General features: G+C 34.0%; 2 protein-coding genes across 2 annotated transcripts; both read left to right on the top strand.

The window, feature by feature from the left end:
• Window positions 1-9,130, top strand: LOC130823925 (mitochondrial import inner membrane translocase subunit TIM50-like). Its single transcript, XM_057688752.1, has 10 exons — window positions 1-367; window positions 1,638-1,726; window positions 2,920-2,956; window positions 3,557-3,618; window positions 3,731-3,844; window positions 5,212-5,316; window positions 5,405-5,503; window positions 5,938-6,097; window positions 6,178-6,280; window positions 8,807-9,130. Exons 1-10 carry the CDS (start codon window positions 88-90, stop codon window positions 8,847-8,849), a joined length of 1,092 nt encoding a protein of 363 aa, XP_057544735.1. The 5' UTR covers window positions 1-87; the 3' UTR covers window positions 8,850-9,130.
• A 2,658-nt stretch (window positions 9,131-11,788) lies between these two features.
• LOC130823956 (BTB/POZ domain-containing protein At1g30440) lies at window positions 11,789-16,966 on the top strand. Its single transcript, XM_057688794.1, has 4 exons — window positions 11,789-12,714; window positions 14,175-14,244; window positions 14,847-16,067; window positions 16,151-16,966. Exons 1-4 carry the CDS (start codon window positions 12,656-12,658, stop codon window positions 16,712-16,714), a joined length of 1,914 nt encoding a protein of 637 aa, XP_057544777.1. The 5' UTR covers window positions 11,789-12,655; the 3' UTR covers window positions 16,715-16,966.
• The last annotated feature ends 518 nt before the right edge of the window (window positions 16,967-17,484 follow it).

Here is a 17,484-nt window from a genome sequence, read left to right on the forward strand (position 1 = left end):
TCTTTGTTAATTGGAATTGGAAAGTAAAGCCCTAGTACTAGAACCTCTCGAATTAAATCCAATCTTCCCAAAACTACTAGAACATCAATGTCGTTCACTGTAGTTCGATCTCGGTTATGGCAGAAACTCTCCAATTCTACAGCCATTAACAGCTATGACAAGAACACCATAATTTTCCGAAGACTCTTCTGCACTAAAGAACCTCCATTATCATCTGCTTCTTCTCAACTTAATGAAAATCCTTCTTCATCTGCGCCTTTACCACCGCCACCGATTCAGAAGAAGAACGGCTTTGTAACTGCGCTCAAATTCGGCCTTACTTTTGCTCTCACTGGTGTTGCTGCTGCTGCTGGCTATGCTACTTATGGTTTGCTGCTTTCCTTTTCTTTTCTCAATTGTTATTGTTTGTTTTTGTTTTGAATGCTTTGAATTTTTATTCATTTATATTTGTAGTTCTGGGGCTTTCATTGATTGTTTTGTACATGATTTTGCAATGGTTTTCTCCCTACTTTATGTGAGATCACAAAATTCACTAGTCTCCTTGCGAATTCTGAACTGAAATAAGGCTTTCATTAATTGTTTTGTACTTGTTTTGGGCTTTTTTTTTTTTTTGCCATTTTAGCCAGTAGTAATTCGTAAGTAAATTAGCCTGGGAATTATGTTACAGTGTAATGTTCTATCTTTGGAATCATGTTGTTCACTTTTTCATATTTTTAGTATCCCCTTTTTCTAGCTGAATTTGTGGTTATTACTTTTTTGTTAACGCAATTCATTGTCTAAAACTTGAAATTGCCTACGTATCTGCTGGGTTGTTCACAAGAAACCACTTATCACTGCATCTTATAAGGAGCTCAGGCAGACTTATGGGGGTATGTCTGCGGATCATACCCTGATTATAGTTGTGTGATGGATATAACAATGATTTTTTATTGCCTTTTTGAGTTCTTGGCAGTTCAGTACAAGCTTAGCAGCTTACACAGACTTATGGAATATAGCTCCAGATTCATGTCTTGATTTAGAGTTTTGTGTTGGACAAAAATTGACCTTTTGAATGCTTTTCAAGTTCTTGGGAGTTAATTCCTGTTGAGGAGCTTATCTTTGTTATGGTCCTTTTAAGGTGATTTTTTGGTTTGATGGTGGACTCTAGAATTTCCTAGTTATTGAATGTATAAATAGTTAGCTGGATCAACAATACATTATGTATTGTTTCAACTTATTGTTCTCTCATGTAGCTGTTGTCAGTATGTAATTTTATCTAACTTTATGTGATATGGATAACAAACAATTCCACAAATGTAGCGAGATGTCTTTATGCAACTAAGATATATCTGTGTTTTGTGGATCACAAGCGTTTGATATGTTTAGAAAGCGTTTAAAATATTTATACGAAAATTTTTTTGGTGTCATGATTGTGAATAATAGTGTCTTTTGAGACTATGTGCTCCTTTAGGATGTAATTGCAATGTGAGAAGTATCAAATATTTGTATCATTTACGGTGTCTTTAGTATGTATGACCACGATACTCGAGCTTCCTACAAATTTAACATGACCATGATACTTTAACTTATTATGACCATGAACCCGAGATACTTACTTCCCTCAAATATATGGAATTCAAGGTATTTTTTGTTTGCAGCATACACGCTAGAAGAAGTCGACGAGAAGACAAAACTATTTCGAGAATCTGTAAATTATCACATTGAGGATGGTGAATCTACTATCAATGTGAGTGAGAACTTCTATAGTGTTGCAATCATAATACATCACAAAACTTTTAGTATTCCAACATATAATTGCATGTTTTCATGTGTGGGAACATAGGATATCTAATTAAATTATATTGTTATAAAATTGTCCGAACTCGGCTAGAAGGCTCAAGTCATAGTGCAAAAACAAGGTTGCATCACCATATCGTGACCTTATTATTTTTAGGTTTTTGAGTTTACCGCGACCAAAATATAGGTTGCTTTGACTGCAAAATCATCTATATTGGCTGTTAAATACCGTATTTTTGCACTATGGGTCCAATACATGTGTTATGTTCACTTTTACACATTTGCAAAGAGCTATCCACATTGCAAAAACACGATATTGATTGGAATCGTGGTAATGAACATGATGTGGTTATATTGTTATCGTAACCCCATATATGTAGAAAGCATGAGATATCTCTGAAAACGGCCCAAAATGCTTTTTTTTTTTTACACATTTTACAAGGGAAAAATTAGTTCGTTTTTTGTTTTTCTGAAAACCTTAACTAGATGCGGTCTTGTTTTTGCACTATGGAGATTGTAGTTAGAAAAATTGAAGTATCTCCTACTATTAAGTGTTGAATACTTGTATATAAATCATGATTCATGTGTAATTCTTAATGGCATTAGGATAATGGGACGTCGCTGGAATGTTGAATACTTGTATATTAAATTATAAGAAAACTAGGATAAGTATAAAATTTCATGATTTATTTTTGTTCTTATAAGTGAATTGAGTTATCACGTGAAACATATTTTTGATTAGATTTTGGTATAGTTGCTAAAACATAACATATTAACGATTAACAAAATTTTCTATGACACCCCCCCCCCCCCTCCCCGCACCAGTCTCATAATCCCATGTCCCAATATTTCAGCCATTGCTATAATTCATGTCCTCAAATTTCATCCAATGTTGTATCGGACACCTAGAGACATGTCAGTCATACTCCTAACCGCCCACGTAACATAGCATATTGATAATCATGCTTGTGAAAAAGATGTTGAACTAAGGATTTGATGTTTAGGAATTTGGTGTGCATTTTGACATTTATCATTATTGTGTTAAAAATCTTCTATAAACATTGTTATATATACTTTTCACATAAGTAATCATGACGTGAATCATTGGTTATATACCTAATGGCAATATGTTTTCATGTGTAGAAACTAAAAGCATCTCTTCGTTATGGTGCTGTTGTTGGTATGTTTCTTACTCCCTTTTCTTTCATCTCTATGAGTCTGACCTACTTTGACCCATTTATATAAATATGGATATGATAATTAAAGTTTTTCATATGTAAAACATTAGATTGTTAAAGGTTGATCATTAGTTTAGCAAAAAAAATTGCATGTGATCATAGGTAATGTTTTATTATTTTTTTTATAAAATGTAACTAGTAAATATTATTTTATATTAGAGGTAAATGAATTAAGTGGGTAACCCATTCAATAAATTAGTTGGGTCAGGGTTGAACTTTTCAACCTATTTGATGAGTTGTTAGTTGAGAGGAGAGAAGGGGATAAGGTATTCACATCCTCATCTAGACAATCACAAACCGACTTGTTTAGCTTTACCCACGGTCACTTAAAAGCCATTCCCATGACTCCTTAACCCTGTTGTAATTTCGTAACTATAGTGCTTGGCTGAAATTAAAATAACAATGTGTTCTATTTGTTTGTAATGATATGCATCTAATGGTTCCTTAAATTTTCAAAAACTGTTGAATATGCTCATGCTTTTCCAAGTCCTCAATCTGATTTATAATATAATAATAGGCTTGAATCTTGTCTGGTATTCCAGTGCCTGCTAAAGCAATTCAACTTTATCTAGATCTGAGGCAATCTATTGAGGAGCAAGTTCGAGTAAGCAATTCAGTAGTTCAGAATTATGTGTCCCATTGTTCCGATTCTTAATTTAATTTGTGCTCTGGTTATAGGTTTGAAAGGTTTTAAAAGGTTTATCACCCCATTGCAGGGTTTTACTGAACCATTGTCAGACAAGTTGCTTCCCGACTTGCCTCCTGGAATGCAAAATGTTTTTACTCTTGTCTTGGATCTTAATGAGACTTTGGTGTACTCTGATTGGAAGGTAAGACCTAAAAGTTTACACAGAGAGAATCAGTTGACTTTTATTGGGGATCTGAAAATCGTTGAATGATTAACTGGTGTCGTCTTTGTTCTTAAAGTTTACTCTCCAAGGTAAGCAGTCATATGATTTGAACGTAAATCTGGGCTATATATTCTTTTTATGATATCATGATTTAGTGATTGTTTTCTATCTTCAAATGTGTTTCTTGGATTGGGAATATAAAGTTAATAAAAAAATTTCTCTGGTTGTATATGAGATGCTTAAAGTACAAAGAGATTGCTAAATTATTTAGCTCTTTTGTGGTCTAAGTGAAAGGGTATGAATCAATTGGTGTATCTATCTATGAGGCGTTAGCTTGTCTATCGTAAATTATTTAGCTCTTCGTTCTTAAAATTTAATTAATTGGTATAATGGTTCTCGGTGTAATTGCTTGTCTATCGTAAATTTGTCTTCCCTTTATTCACCAAGGAATCTAGAATTGACTTTTATTTGCCAATGTTCAATTTATAAACCTGTCTATAATGTTAGGCCATTATTTTAATCTTTATCCCGTAGAAATTGGATTTTTTGGTGCTCAAGGGTTGAATATTTCTTTCCCTTTTCTTCACAAGGGATGATATATGTCAATAGAATTACCCATTCCTTACTGAAAAGATTAAAAAATCATTCATTTGGCAACACTATCCTCATGCTCTCCTCCCACAAATGGGGATAATAAATGAATTTACTTCATATTGTCATATCATATTTTATTCAATTACATTACATTTATGGTCTTGAAATTGATATTGTCTTAGAAATCGTATGCTTTTCTAATCAATGATCATTCATGGAGCCAATTATTTTATTTTATCGTTCTTTGCTCTATTAAAAGCTGATATTACAAATGTTAGCTAGTATCTGAATGAAACTATGACCAATCATACATTTGTTTTGTGGATAAATTTGTCTGAAACTACCATTTCAAGCTGGAACTTGTCAAAATTATTTTTTTCCCTTGAAAACGACCTTTTATGCGGTTTCCATTGGTAAGACTGATGACACTACCTCATGACGGCTTTGTTCCGGCGTTCCCTTCCCACGCAAGGTGCACTGGACTTGTATGGAGTTCACCTCATTAGTGGAAGGCTAAAAGTCAGGGTTCCTGTATTTTTTTCAACAAAACAACTAAGCTAGAAGGTTGAATTGACAACATCTGATTCATACGATGCAGTTTATGATTTATGACATATTTCCTTTACTTAAGTATGGACAGGAAGATCTTGTTACTCCATCTTCTTCTTGAGGCAATTGAAATTGTAGGAATGAGTCTTCCTTATTATTGTTTGACTTTAGTGACAATTGTCTTTTCTCTGTACTCTCTGCAGCGTGAAAGAGGCTGGAGAACATTTAAGAGGCCTGGTGTTGATGCATTCCTTGAGCATTTAGCACAATTTTATGAAGTTGTTGTCTATTCTGACCATTTGCAAATGGTAATTTTTGTGCTTTTTTTTGGTGCTTATTACCTTTTACTGATTTGGATATTGTTCATGAGACTGACGTTGTATTTGGCATGGACAGTATGTCGACCCCATTCTTGATAGATTAGATGCAAAACAATGCATAGCCCATCGGTTGTCAAGAGCTGCGACAAGATATGAGAACGGAAAGCATTATAGGGTAAGGTTCCTCAATCGAAACTAACAATTAAAATCACTGTTGCGCGAAAGTTGAAACGCAGAACGTTGCACTGATTTCTGTTTCAGATCTTTTGTATGGATTTCAAAGAAAAACAATCTGTTACAACTCATTATAATTGACGAGGAGCTTCCTGAAAGGAGCTTATAAACTTGTAGCTTTGTGCTTTTCCAGTAGAGGATAAGTGGAAGTGTTTCATGTTTAGCAGTTTGTAGTTCTATATTTGTTGGATGCCATCTTTTTCTTTTATTTTGAAATGATGTTGAATACCATCTTGGAAGGCTGGTCTTGGCCATGTTGGATAAATGTGTTTTTCCTTTCAAAGGCAACTATGTCTCTCAGTTTGGAGTTCATCTTTCCAATTCCATTAGCTCTCTTGATTGTTGAATTTTATGAACTTTATACTTTCTGTGCAGGACCTTTCAAAACTGAACCGTGATCCAAAGAGAGTTATTTATGTTAGTGGCCATGCCCTAGAGAGTTGTCTTCAGCCAGAAAACTGTGTTGAAATAAAGCCATGGAAGGGCGATGATGTGAATGATACTACTTTGTTGGATCTTCTTCCGTTCCTTGAATGTGAGTATGTGTATGCTTTGTTATATATTGTCAGTGTATGCTTTGCTTACTGGCCTAATGTTTTCTTGCTTTGGTTGTAGTTGTCGCCCGGAGTGGACCACCTGATATTCGCCAGGTGCTTGAATCTTATAGAGGGCGTGATATTGCAAAGGAATTTATAGAACGCTCTAAAGAGCACCAAAGGTTAGATATGAACCTTGTTATTGCTGATCAATCTAGTTTTATTTTTTGCATTTCTATAATATTCTTTTGTTAAGGAGCGGTAATGCTTGGATTCAGATGGGTAGCATGACACAACCTGGTAGATTTGTGTTACCATTAGTGTTACCAAATTTACATGCTCCTACAGTCTGCGAACCCTGATTCAGTTCAAACGTCCTTGATGATCGTGGTTTGCTATCTCTTCATTTCGCAGCAATGCACGATCTAGATTGATCAAATTTGCTTACCCATGCTTTAACGCCGATTTCTAGCTGCACCTTGTCGATTGATTGTCAAGAAAACCACCAAGATCAATGAAAATTCTCATATCAAGGCTTTAAATGGTTCGTTCTAGTACAACACGACACGACACTGTTCCCAACATGATTGGGCACAACACGATTTAGCACAAGACACGATAGTCTTGACATATGCGCGGTCCAAGACAACACATGGTAGGAAATACATTTGATTGTCGAATTCAAATATTAACAAGTATTCTCTCTGTCCCTATGAAATTACATTTTATCTTTCTCACTTTGCATTTTTTCTATTTTGGCATTTGTGCTATTCCCTTCTAATTTCATCCACAAATTAATTCACCCTCTTTATATTAATCACTCATTTATTTTCATTTACTTGTATTTTTTCTTATTCTCCAACTATAAATTAATATTACCACAACAAAAGAGCAGTGCAATTTCATAGGGACGGGAGTAAATCAGAGTACCCGAGACTTTAACAGTAAACAAGAAACTTCTAATGATCCCTAACTAGCTGTAATTTGATACTTCTTTTTCCCTAAATGAAGTCCATAATTTCCATATTTTCACATCTGAAACGATTTGCCTATTTTTTTCCCCCAATTTTGCTTTTTTCACCAACACTTCACTCCCTGTTAATTAGATTTGTTTAAAAAAAATACAGGTTTTTTTTACCTAGGTAAAGGTTTGAAAAAAAGATTTTACCAAAAATTTAAATTTTCTAATGGAAAATTCGAAAACAGCATTTATTCAAATTTTGTGAATTCGACAATCGACCATTAAATCACAAACCATTCTTGGACATTGTTCAGTTATGCATTGATCAAGAGTGACAGAGTCCAGACAAAGTTACAGGATATATTGGATGATATAGCATATTACATGTTTGTCTGGATGATATTGTAATCAGTGAGACAAAAGGTATAATCTCAAGGGTCTACATGTAGTAGAGTAATATGGAGAGCGAATATAGTACTTATAAAAACAAGAATGTAGTGGTATTTGATGATAAAAAGATGTTCTCAAGTTTTTATGAAGTAAGTTGGCTTTTCTTTCAAAATAATGATTGACCTAAAATAGGATTAAGGCCGTTTGGCTCATCGATGTATTTTATAATTGTGGGGTAGCCAAATTGCGTGTATTGAAAAATATATGTACACATTAAGGGATGAAATTTTTAGTAAAATATTCAAAAGAAGCTGGAGTTGGAGTTAGTGAGGATAAGATGGAAGAGAGCTCTTTGATGTTACTCGGACTTGTATACCCATGTCTGACTCAAATGCATGTTAAAATGTCTGACTTTGCAAAGTTAAACTACCAATGCCTGAGTATTAAGGATCCTACACGAGTTCTTGAAATAGAATGGATTTATTGAAGAGCAAAGAGATCGTATGAAATACAGTAATTCTCTGGGAGGTTAGCAGTACTCAAATCTACCTTACCTTTTCTTGTTTTCATTTTTGTATTACATCTTTGATCTATTACGGTCCGACAATGGTACTTGAGGTAAACTATGTTGGTTTGTGCATGTGTAATGTTTGCTTAAAGAATGCACAGGTAAATGAAGTGTAGAGGTGCAATTATGAGGATTTTCAAACAAGTCTAGAGAGGCCAAAGAGATTACTTGGATTGTGGGCTGTTGGTTCGATAGCATTAGACATAAATGTAGGAGAGCTTAATTGGATGACCACATGAGATAATCTTATGGCTATGCAATGGGTGTCTTTTTTTAAAATTAAGCCAAAACGCAACAATTGATACATATCTTAGGCATAGAAATCTAGATTGTATCACGCCTAGAATCAAGATTCCAAATGCCACAAGCAACCCAAGCTAGTCAGTTACGACTCCACAATGGTAAAATTATAAAAAATCTAGCTTAGGGCAGGGCGTCCCCATCAATTATACCTTAAGAAAGGAGCACTATAAGAAGGGTGTCCATCAAAGTTTATGTTGCACTTATGACTACCTTTTTGAAACTTGTTAACTGCTACTTGTATCTTTTTGGATATACAGATTTTAGTCGTTTTCTTTCGTTTTCCCTCATCCTGATTTAGTGTAAGAAGACTCCATCAATTTAGCTCCAAATTGGAGATCTTACTTATTCCTTCTTTCAGTTCTATGTCTTGTGGTTGATCAGTAAATTTCGCTCTCAATTCTACTGCCCGCTGTTCCTGTACTCTCATAACCCGAAAACTTGATACCTTTATACCTCGCTTATTTTACATTGTATCTCATGTTGCAGGAAAATGCAAGAACAGAAACATGGACGTTTTTGGCGACATTGAAGTAAAATCTATTTTATGCCGAAGTGGATGGCTTATCTTGCTTGCTATAGTTCATAATATCTTAAGCTCTTTTTATCCTCTTATCAATTGAAGGCGAGGCATATGATGGAACTGAGTAAGAGCTGCTTCACATAATAATATACACAAGCGTGAAAATAGTTAAGCCGAAGAGGTTAAATCTTTGCATTATCTTGATTGTACGATACATATTCGCTTTCCAATTGTCGATCTCAAATTTGGAAACTATAAATTGTTTGAAATGAGGAAAATTTTGTTTTATCTTGATCATGTTGTCGATTGTTTTGATGTTGAACCGGAGATGTTGAATGACATCAGTACAGATATCATATGAGCTGAAGCCCCCCGCCTTTTCTATGAACCTACATGGATTGCTCATATTACATAAATTCTTGTATGAGATTGTCTCACGGTGAGATTGATCCATACAACACAAATTCAAAAGAATAAGTGTTTTAATATCTAAATATCTAATAAAGTGTTGATTGTAACACTTAAATTGCCTATAAACATTGAACAATCAAGAACGAGTGTTTTAGGCGTGAAAGTGAATGTTTTATTTTAGTTGAACTATTTGGGTCAATGTTATTTTAATTTAATCTTTTATTTTTTTTATATTTTAGTTATGTTAAAGTAAGAAATATAAGTGAATTTTCTTCTATCAATTGTATAAGTTTAACTATTTAGGCCAAAAAGTAGGATTGATTGTCATTAACCAACATTAATGACTTGTAGGTTGTATCTGCAACTAATACGTTTTGATGAAGGCTGATGACCTTAGACTTTATTTGATTTTTATGGCACACAATAAAGAATTAAACTCTTATTATAAGGACAAAAAATAAGGCCGTGAATTATTAGGTTAACTTATAATTATTATAAAACAACACTATTAACATGAGCTTTATGGCAAAACAAAGAGCAATACTCATCAAAGGATTTTTTTTTGTCGGAATTATCAAAGGATTTTTGATAAAACATGATTGTGTGCATCTTGAGGTAAGTAGATGTGTTTTAAGTATATACGATCATTTTATATGGTCTGATACTATAATTGAACTTAATTTTGATGTGACTTTAAAATAAATTTACAACTATGTAAGAATTAATATAAATTTAAGATCTGAATTTAAATTGACCTGCACAAACATTTATTCTTAGTTTTTTTATAAATTAGTTTAACACAAACTAAGATTGGTATTCAACAATATTCAATGAGATTGAATAAAATAGTAGAAATATTCATAAGGCTTTTTCTACCATATTACGTTTAATTTATTTTTTTTCCCCCCGATTTACAAATAAGATACAACATTAAGTTTATTTTAATTCATTTTACAGGGTTTGTTTGAGGATAAATCCTCTAAAAGAAACGAAATATCTTGCAATGATCCTTTTCTTAGATGAACAAATTACAACGATAAATTTCCATTTTATAGAACTTTTACACACATCAAAGTGATAAGACTAAAAAAAAGTATAAATACACAAACTCGTACTTTTTCTTAATTTTATCTACATGTACCTTAATCGATTCAATTCATTTTTTAATTTTGTCATTTTTCTCTATTCTACTCTAACAAAATAGAAGAACAAAGTATGACTTAGTTCAAGAAGAACTTTAGGAACATAATTGAAAATATTATTACTCCACAATATGCTCCCTTTTCTATATTAATCCCTCTAAATAATTTTTCAGCAATTCTATTTTTGAATACTAGATAGATTTCCGTGTAAAACACGGATGCTATAAATATTTATTTATATTAATAATGATATTATTTTATAAAATTAATTCATTTAAAACATAATCTTAATTTTTAAATGTTTGTATATGTTAATTTGTTATGATATTATCATTGTCAAAGTGAATAAATATTTTATTATACAACAATACTAAAACATATAATACTTATAATAATTATTGATAATTGAGACAAATAAAATTATTAAAAATTATTGATAATTATGTTTTAAAAACTCTAAAAGTATTACTATCAATTTGAGATATATATTATTAATATACTACTATATAAAACATAATTATAATATTATGCACTAAACAATATAGATTATAAATAATTACATGAAATAAAAGCAAATTTCAACATATAAAATTAATATAAAAAATAATTTATGTTCAATGTCTTTGTAAAACCTTTAAATAAATTTTTAGTGTGAAGAACACATTTTTACTATAGTAATTAACATATAACTTAATTTTTTATTTATGTGTTATAAACTTGTCAAACATAGGTGATAAAATCATTATTTGAAATTTTATTTCACCGATATCTTATCCTAATTATTTACTTAAATAATTAATGTGTGATTTATTTGATTTGTACAATTTTTTTTATTATAGCCATGTAAGTAATATATAGGATTATCTATGAAAAGCTATTTCAAAATTGTTTTCTTTTCTTAATTTATTACAAAATTATTTAATGAAAGTTAATTTTTTACATAAATTATTAATATCTTATTTGATAATCATCCATTGTATTTAAAAAATACTACATAACTAAATTGATTGTATATGGTAAAAAATATTAGTCAAAAAGGTATATTTTAAAATCTTTTGTAACTAATCAATTAAACAAATCTAATCAAAAAGATATGACATGATATGTTAAAAAATATTTGCCTAATAAGTACATGAAAAGAGCCGAAAATTTTTTATTGTAAAATCGACATGTCTCCTAATCGTTTCTTTATTAGTATATTATATAGAATATAGATAAAAAATAGATAGATTCATAGATAGATGACATGAGTTCTTTTATTCTGTATATTTTTTTTTATTTAAAAATCCCACTCATTTCTCCTTGCCTATTTCGGTATAATTTGTCTGCTACCTTTCCTTTCGAATCTGCCTTGATTACTAACTCGACTCTTAAATATCCCACGCATTACTTAAACTACAATATCTAACTTTTGAGTCTTCCTGTCGAAAGCAAATTGACCAAAATAATAAGGGTAGATTGCTTTAAAAAATGGTGATATGCATAGTTTAAAGAATCTTAATACCAAATTTCGAGAAAACCATGAGTAGTGCTCAAGATAAACACTCATGGCTCAACCCTAAAGGCACAACACTACCAGTTGAGCGTGAAGGATACTGTATCTCTTCTCTATTACAATTTACATTGAACTAATAAATTTACATTTATTTTATCAAAAATTTAAATTTAATCGAATCAAATACTAGTAGTAACTGTCAAGTTTCCATAGCTTCTGCCATTAATACCCATGTTCGACTTTCTTAAGCATTTAAATAATACCCTTTACTCTTTTTACTGTATATATTTTTATTCTTTAATGGCATAAAAAACCCCTATTTGGCTCTTTTACTTTGATGTAATGATTAATACTTCTAAGGTTCAATTTTGGAATCTTCTGCCTCATGTTCTTTTTTAGAGGCTGAGTTGGTTTTGTTTTTTTATGAATTTTTTATATATTTTTTCTTCATTTGTTATTGCAAGCAACTCCATGGTTGTTATGGTGTTGGGTTTTCGATTTCAATGAAGAATCTTTGAGGGGTTGACCTAATTTCTGTATTTTTGTTCCCTATTTTCTGGGTTTTTTTTTGATAAGTTGAGTTTGATTCTTTTTGGATCAGATTAGGGTTTTGGTTATTTCAGTAGTTTATACTGAAAATAATGTGAATTGGGTCAAATTTAGTTTTTCATTTTGCTAGATTTTAAATTTTAGTATTATTGAATTTAGTTGGAGATTTTCTATTGTGAAGCACAAGAAAATCTGAGCATAGCACCATTGTAGCAAAAATGGCTTGTATGAAGTTGGGATCCAAGAATGATGCATTTCAGAGAAAAGGGCAGGCTTGGTATGTTATCTCAAATCTCTGATTTTGATTTTCTATTTTCAGAATTATAATTTCTATGAATTTATTTTAATTATATGTAAATGAGATTACATATATAATTTGAAACTAAGATAGCCAGTAAGGTAGTAAGAAAGTTGGAATTCGGGGACTTTAAAAAGAGGACGAGGAAAAAGAAGACCTGGAGGGCATGAATGAAAACTTATACGAAGGATTTAGATTAACCGGGGTAGAAATTTGAATGCAGACGGAGAATTCATGTTGAGCTGTCCCTAATCTTTTCGGATTAGACTTTGGCATTGTTGTGTTTGTAAATAGTTATTTCTTCTGCATTTACATGTCTTGGCAAATATTGTATGGATTTTGTTCTTATGTGTTGGAAAATAACCCACATGTGATCTCACATCGAAGAATTAGAGAGATGTTGACTAACATATATATTTGATGGGATGCTCCTATTGGTTTTATGATGGAACCTCATCGGATTTATGAACAACCAACTCTTCTCTTATACGGGTCTTATTGTGTACAAGCCTGTTAACAAATTTTCCACCTTAACAAATAATGCAAACATATCATCTATGTGACATTGGGCAACCTGCTGACTTCAGAATGACAACACTTTGCCTGTTTACTTAGGGATTTTTGATGTTGTTAACTATTTAGGTGTTGTTTTGTGTAAATTTATGTTGATAACATCTTTTTCTTTCTTAGGAGTTTGGAATGCATGCCTTTGGAAACTTGGTATGCAGTGGTCAATATACAAGCTTGTCGCCCGTTTTTTTTAAGTCTATGTAGGAGTAATGAATACGGGTTCATTTTAGTGGTCGGAATATTTGATTGTTTCTGCATTAACCGACAGTTCGGTGTTAGTCATGGTGCCAAGCAATATTTGTGTTCCTTTGACCGTCATTTGTTACTACAATTTCATAAGGGTATTACCTCGAATCCATGGTGAGATGTATATATCTTGTGTGTTACGGTAATACAACTGTATGGTAAAGGTTTTTGAGCTTTCAACAAAGAACCGTGAAACCATCCACATTGACCGTGAAATCCGTTTTGCGTCCGTGACCATAACTGTATTTTGCACTATGCTTGACCATATATCCATAGAGAAGATGAGGTAGAGAAATAGATAAAGGAATTATCAGATACAGCTCCACAAGTTTCCTTTATATCATAACTAGTGCTACCTGGAACGACATTTGATTTGGAACAGGGAACGGGGAACGGGAACGGGAACACGAACACGGAACGCAACCTAGACTGACTTGGGAACGATTGGATACGAGATACATTACGTATAAAATATATATTTGAAAACAAAATTAAATTAAAATGATTATTTCACGTTAAGAAATTATTTTCAATTGGAATTTTTTTAGATTGGCTATTCAATGCTCACACATGAATCACGTTTACGAATCAAATCTTCTGCCTTCACTCTTGACCAATTACAGGTTTTGCACGACTGGTCTTCCAAGCGACATTACTGTTGAAGTTGGTGAGATGTCGTTCCATCTCCACAAGGTAATTTACATCCCTTCTATTTTACTGATGGCTACCTTCTTCAAATTCATCAGGCTTACCGGTGATTAACTATCTTTTTCTGTGAAAATACTATGAACGCCTTTTATGACCTAAATTGCATATAAGTGTAGTTGATACGATGATTGTTTCACTATGTTTTTGCTGCCTGATATTTGTAGTCTATGTTACTTGGACTCGGGTACTGATGTTGGATACTGGTACGTGTCTAAGTGTTAGATTTGTCTAAATATTCAATTTTAAGCCTAAATGAAGTGTCTAAGTGTCATACCAATGTCTGAGTATCAAGGATCGGACACAAGTACATAAAGCAAAATGAAGAGAGTCTGAGTAACATAGTTTGTAATGTTCAGCGTAAAATTGACATTGTTAACCGAACATAAAACGTCACGATGACAATTATTTGTGGGTGGAGGCAGTATTAACCAATAGATTGCTAGTTTCGTGAAATTTATCGTGCCATGTTCTCAATTTATTGTGTTTGTAAACTTTAAGACATACTTATCACCTAGTGTTGCTGTGTTTGCTTCTTGTTCATTCTAGAATTGTTGTTTAGGACTTATTTTCTGATGTATTTGCTGCAGTTTCCGCTTCTATCACGGAGTGGGGTCTTGGAAAGATTAATCGCTGATTCTGATGAGGGGGAAGAGGGTTTCGTTATAAGCTTAAGTGATTTGCCCGGTGGAGCAAAAATGTTTGAACTTGTTGCCAAGTTCTGCTATGGAGTGAAACTTGAACTTACGGCTTCAAATGTTGTCTACTTACGTTGTGTCGCTGAATACCTCGAGATGACCGAGGAGTATGGAGAAGGTAACTTAATACATCAAACCGAAACATTTTTGACTCAAGGAGTCCTTAAGAGTTGGAAAGAGTCTTTGAGAGCTCTTCAAATGTGTGATGACATACTTTCCTACGCGGATCAACTCCATATCACAAAGAGATGTATCGAGTCCTTGGCCGTCAAAGCTAGCACTGACCCGAATCTATTTGGATGGCCTGTTGTGGAGCGTGGTGGGCCGATGCAAAGTCCCGGTGGCAGTGTCTTGTGGAATGGCATTAGCACGGGTGCTAAACCTAAAAATTCAAGCTCGGATTGGTGGTACGATGATGCGTCAACTTTGAGCTTCCCTTTGTACAAAAGGCTGATAGCAGCCATGGAATCTCGGGGAATTAAGCCCGAGATAATTTCTGGTTCTGTTGCTTATTATGCTAAAAAATATCTACCTGGTTTGAACCGGCATCAGGATGTCGGTGATCCTAGCTCCCACCTCGGGCCTTCTATGTCAAGTCCACCCTCCGAAGACGACCAGAAGCTATTGATTGAAGAGATGGACCGATTGCTTCCCATGCAGAAGGGTCTTGTCCCCACCAAGTTTCTTGTTGGTCTCCTTCGAACTGCCATGATCCTTCGAGCCGACACAACTTGCATATCAAACCTTGAAAAGAGAGTCGGAATGCAGCTTGATCAAGCGAAGTTGGAAGATCTTCTGATGCCTAACTTCTCTTATTCGATGGAAACGCTGTATAACGTCGATTGTGTGCAGAGGATTCTCGAGCACTTTATGTCCCTCGATCAGGCTAACGGTGATATTTCCTCGTGTTCCAGTGATGACGATCAATTGATCGGTTCACCTTCTTTAACACCTATCACAATGGTTGCTAAATTGATTGACGGGTACCTTGCCGAGGTGGCACCCGATATCAATCTAAAGCTTCCTAAATTTCAAGCTCTTGCTGCTGCTGTTCCCGAGTTTGCTAGACCCTTGGATGACGGGATTTATCGTGCTATCGACATTTACCTGAAGGTAACTATTGCGTCTTTTCCTAATGAATACGTTTCTTACTTCACGACCGCCTCATAAAGAATTTTTCCTAATGAAATTTGCAGTCGCACGCTTGGTTATCCGAGTCGGAGCGAGAACAACTCTGCAGGCTGATAGACTGTCAAAAGCTTTCTTTGGAAGCTTGCACCCATGCAGCTCAGAACGAAAGATTACCGTTGAGAATCGTAGTACAAGTTCTGTTCTTCGAGCAGCTGCAACTACGAAATTCGATTGCTGGGTGTTTTCTGGTTTCCGAGAATCTTGAAGGTTCGAGACAGTTGAGAAGCGGGATGGCAGGATCCAACGAAGGAGGCTGGACTACGGCCGTGAGAGAGAATCAGGTATTGAAGGTCGGAATGGATAGCATGAGAATGCGTGTTTCAGAACTCGAGAAGGAGTGCACAAACATGAGACAAGAGATCGAAAAACTCGGTCGAGTTAAGGGACGATCAAGCACTTGGGGTAACGTTTCGAAGAAATTGGGTTTCAGAATGAAGTCGCAAATGTGCAGCGCTGAAGAAGGGTCGGTTAGTAACCAAAGTAGCTTTGTGAGTGCGAAACACGAGAAAATGAAGGGAAGGCTCGGTAAGCACAAAAAGATGTCAGGAATCATTCAATTGGATGAATGATTGTGAGGGCCCGATGATCTTTTGCTACCGACTGTTTCGATTTCTCGAACTAGAGCAGAATCTCGTTGATTTGTGTTCATGTATGTGGTTCGGTCCTTGCGACCGCATCTTTGTAATCAATGTGGACTATATACGTTCTGTCCGGTACTGGATCATTAACTGCTACTTGTAAAGTTTTTTGTGATTTGTTCTGCTACATGCCTACGTCTTTTGAATAGACTCGTCTTATAAAAAGTCGATGCGGTTTGGACATAGTAACGTGTTTGTATGCTCGGGTGCATTGGAGTGGCTACCTACTCACACTAGTCCAAGTTTCCGACCCATGAACTGTTTGTGCCTACGCTCTTATAACAATGGGTTATGTGAGTCATTTTTCCGCCATAATGACCCATAAACAGTTTGTGCCATGCGATGTGCATGGTTTCGAGATTGTCTTTAGGACCACATGTTAGATATTATGTCGATGGGGATAGTGTTTTGAGTCCTTAGTCGTAGCAATTGTTTAGGAGAAGAAGGCGATTTGGCGAAAGAGACCCGTTGTAGAACAAACCGGTCAACCGATGAACATAGGTATCTGTTGCATCAAGTGAGAAACACTATCATAACTAAAATCTATCAAAGTAGACATTTATCTATTTAGTAAGAATAACACAAATTCTTGTATGAGATCGTCACACCATGAGATTCGAATGCGATATGATATATGTGAATAGTTTAACTAGTACAAATTATTAGCATATTGACTTTTTATTTTGAGATCGATCAAAAGA

This window comes from Amaranthus tricolor, chromosome 9 (genome assembly GCF_026212465.1).
Source record: "Amaranthus tricolor cultivar Red isolate AtriRed21 chromosome 9, ASM2621246v1, whole genome shotgun sequence".
NCBI classification, from domain to species: Eukaryota; Viridiplantae; Streptophyta; class Magnoliopsida; order Caryophyllales; family Amaranthaceae; genus Amaranthus; species Amaranthus tricolor.

Bases quoted from the DNA above. Each gene is read 5' to 3' on its own strand.
- LOC130823925 (XM_057688752.1), top strand. From the start codon at position 88: ATGTCGTTCACTGTAGTTCGATCTCGGTTATGGCAGAAACTCTCCAAT. The intron at 1,727-2,919 runs GTGAGTGAGAAC...TTTCATGTGTAG, and splicing joins ATGGTGAATCTACTATCAAT to AAACTAAAAGCATCTCTTCG. The intron at 5,504-5,937 runs GTAAGGTTCCTC...CTTTCTGTGCAG, and splicing joins AGAACGGAAAGCATTATAGG to GACCTTTCAAAACTGAACCG.
- LOC130823956 (XM_057688794.1), top strand. From the start codon at position 12,656: ATGGCTTGTATGAAGTTGGGATCCAAGAATGATGCATTTCAGAGAAAA. The intron at 12,715-14,174 runs GTATGTTATCTC...GACCAATTACAG, and splicing joins CAGAGAAAAGGGCAGGCTTG to GTTTTGCACGACTGGTCTTC. The intron at 16,068-16,150 runs GTAACTATTGCG...TGAAATTTGCAG, and splicing joins CTATCGACATTTACCTGAAG to TCGCACGCTTGGTTATCCGA.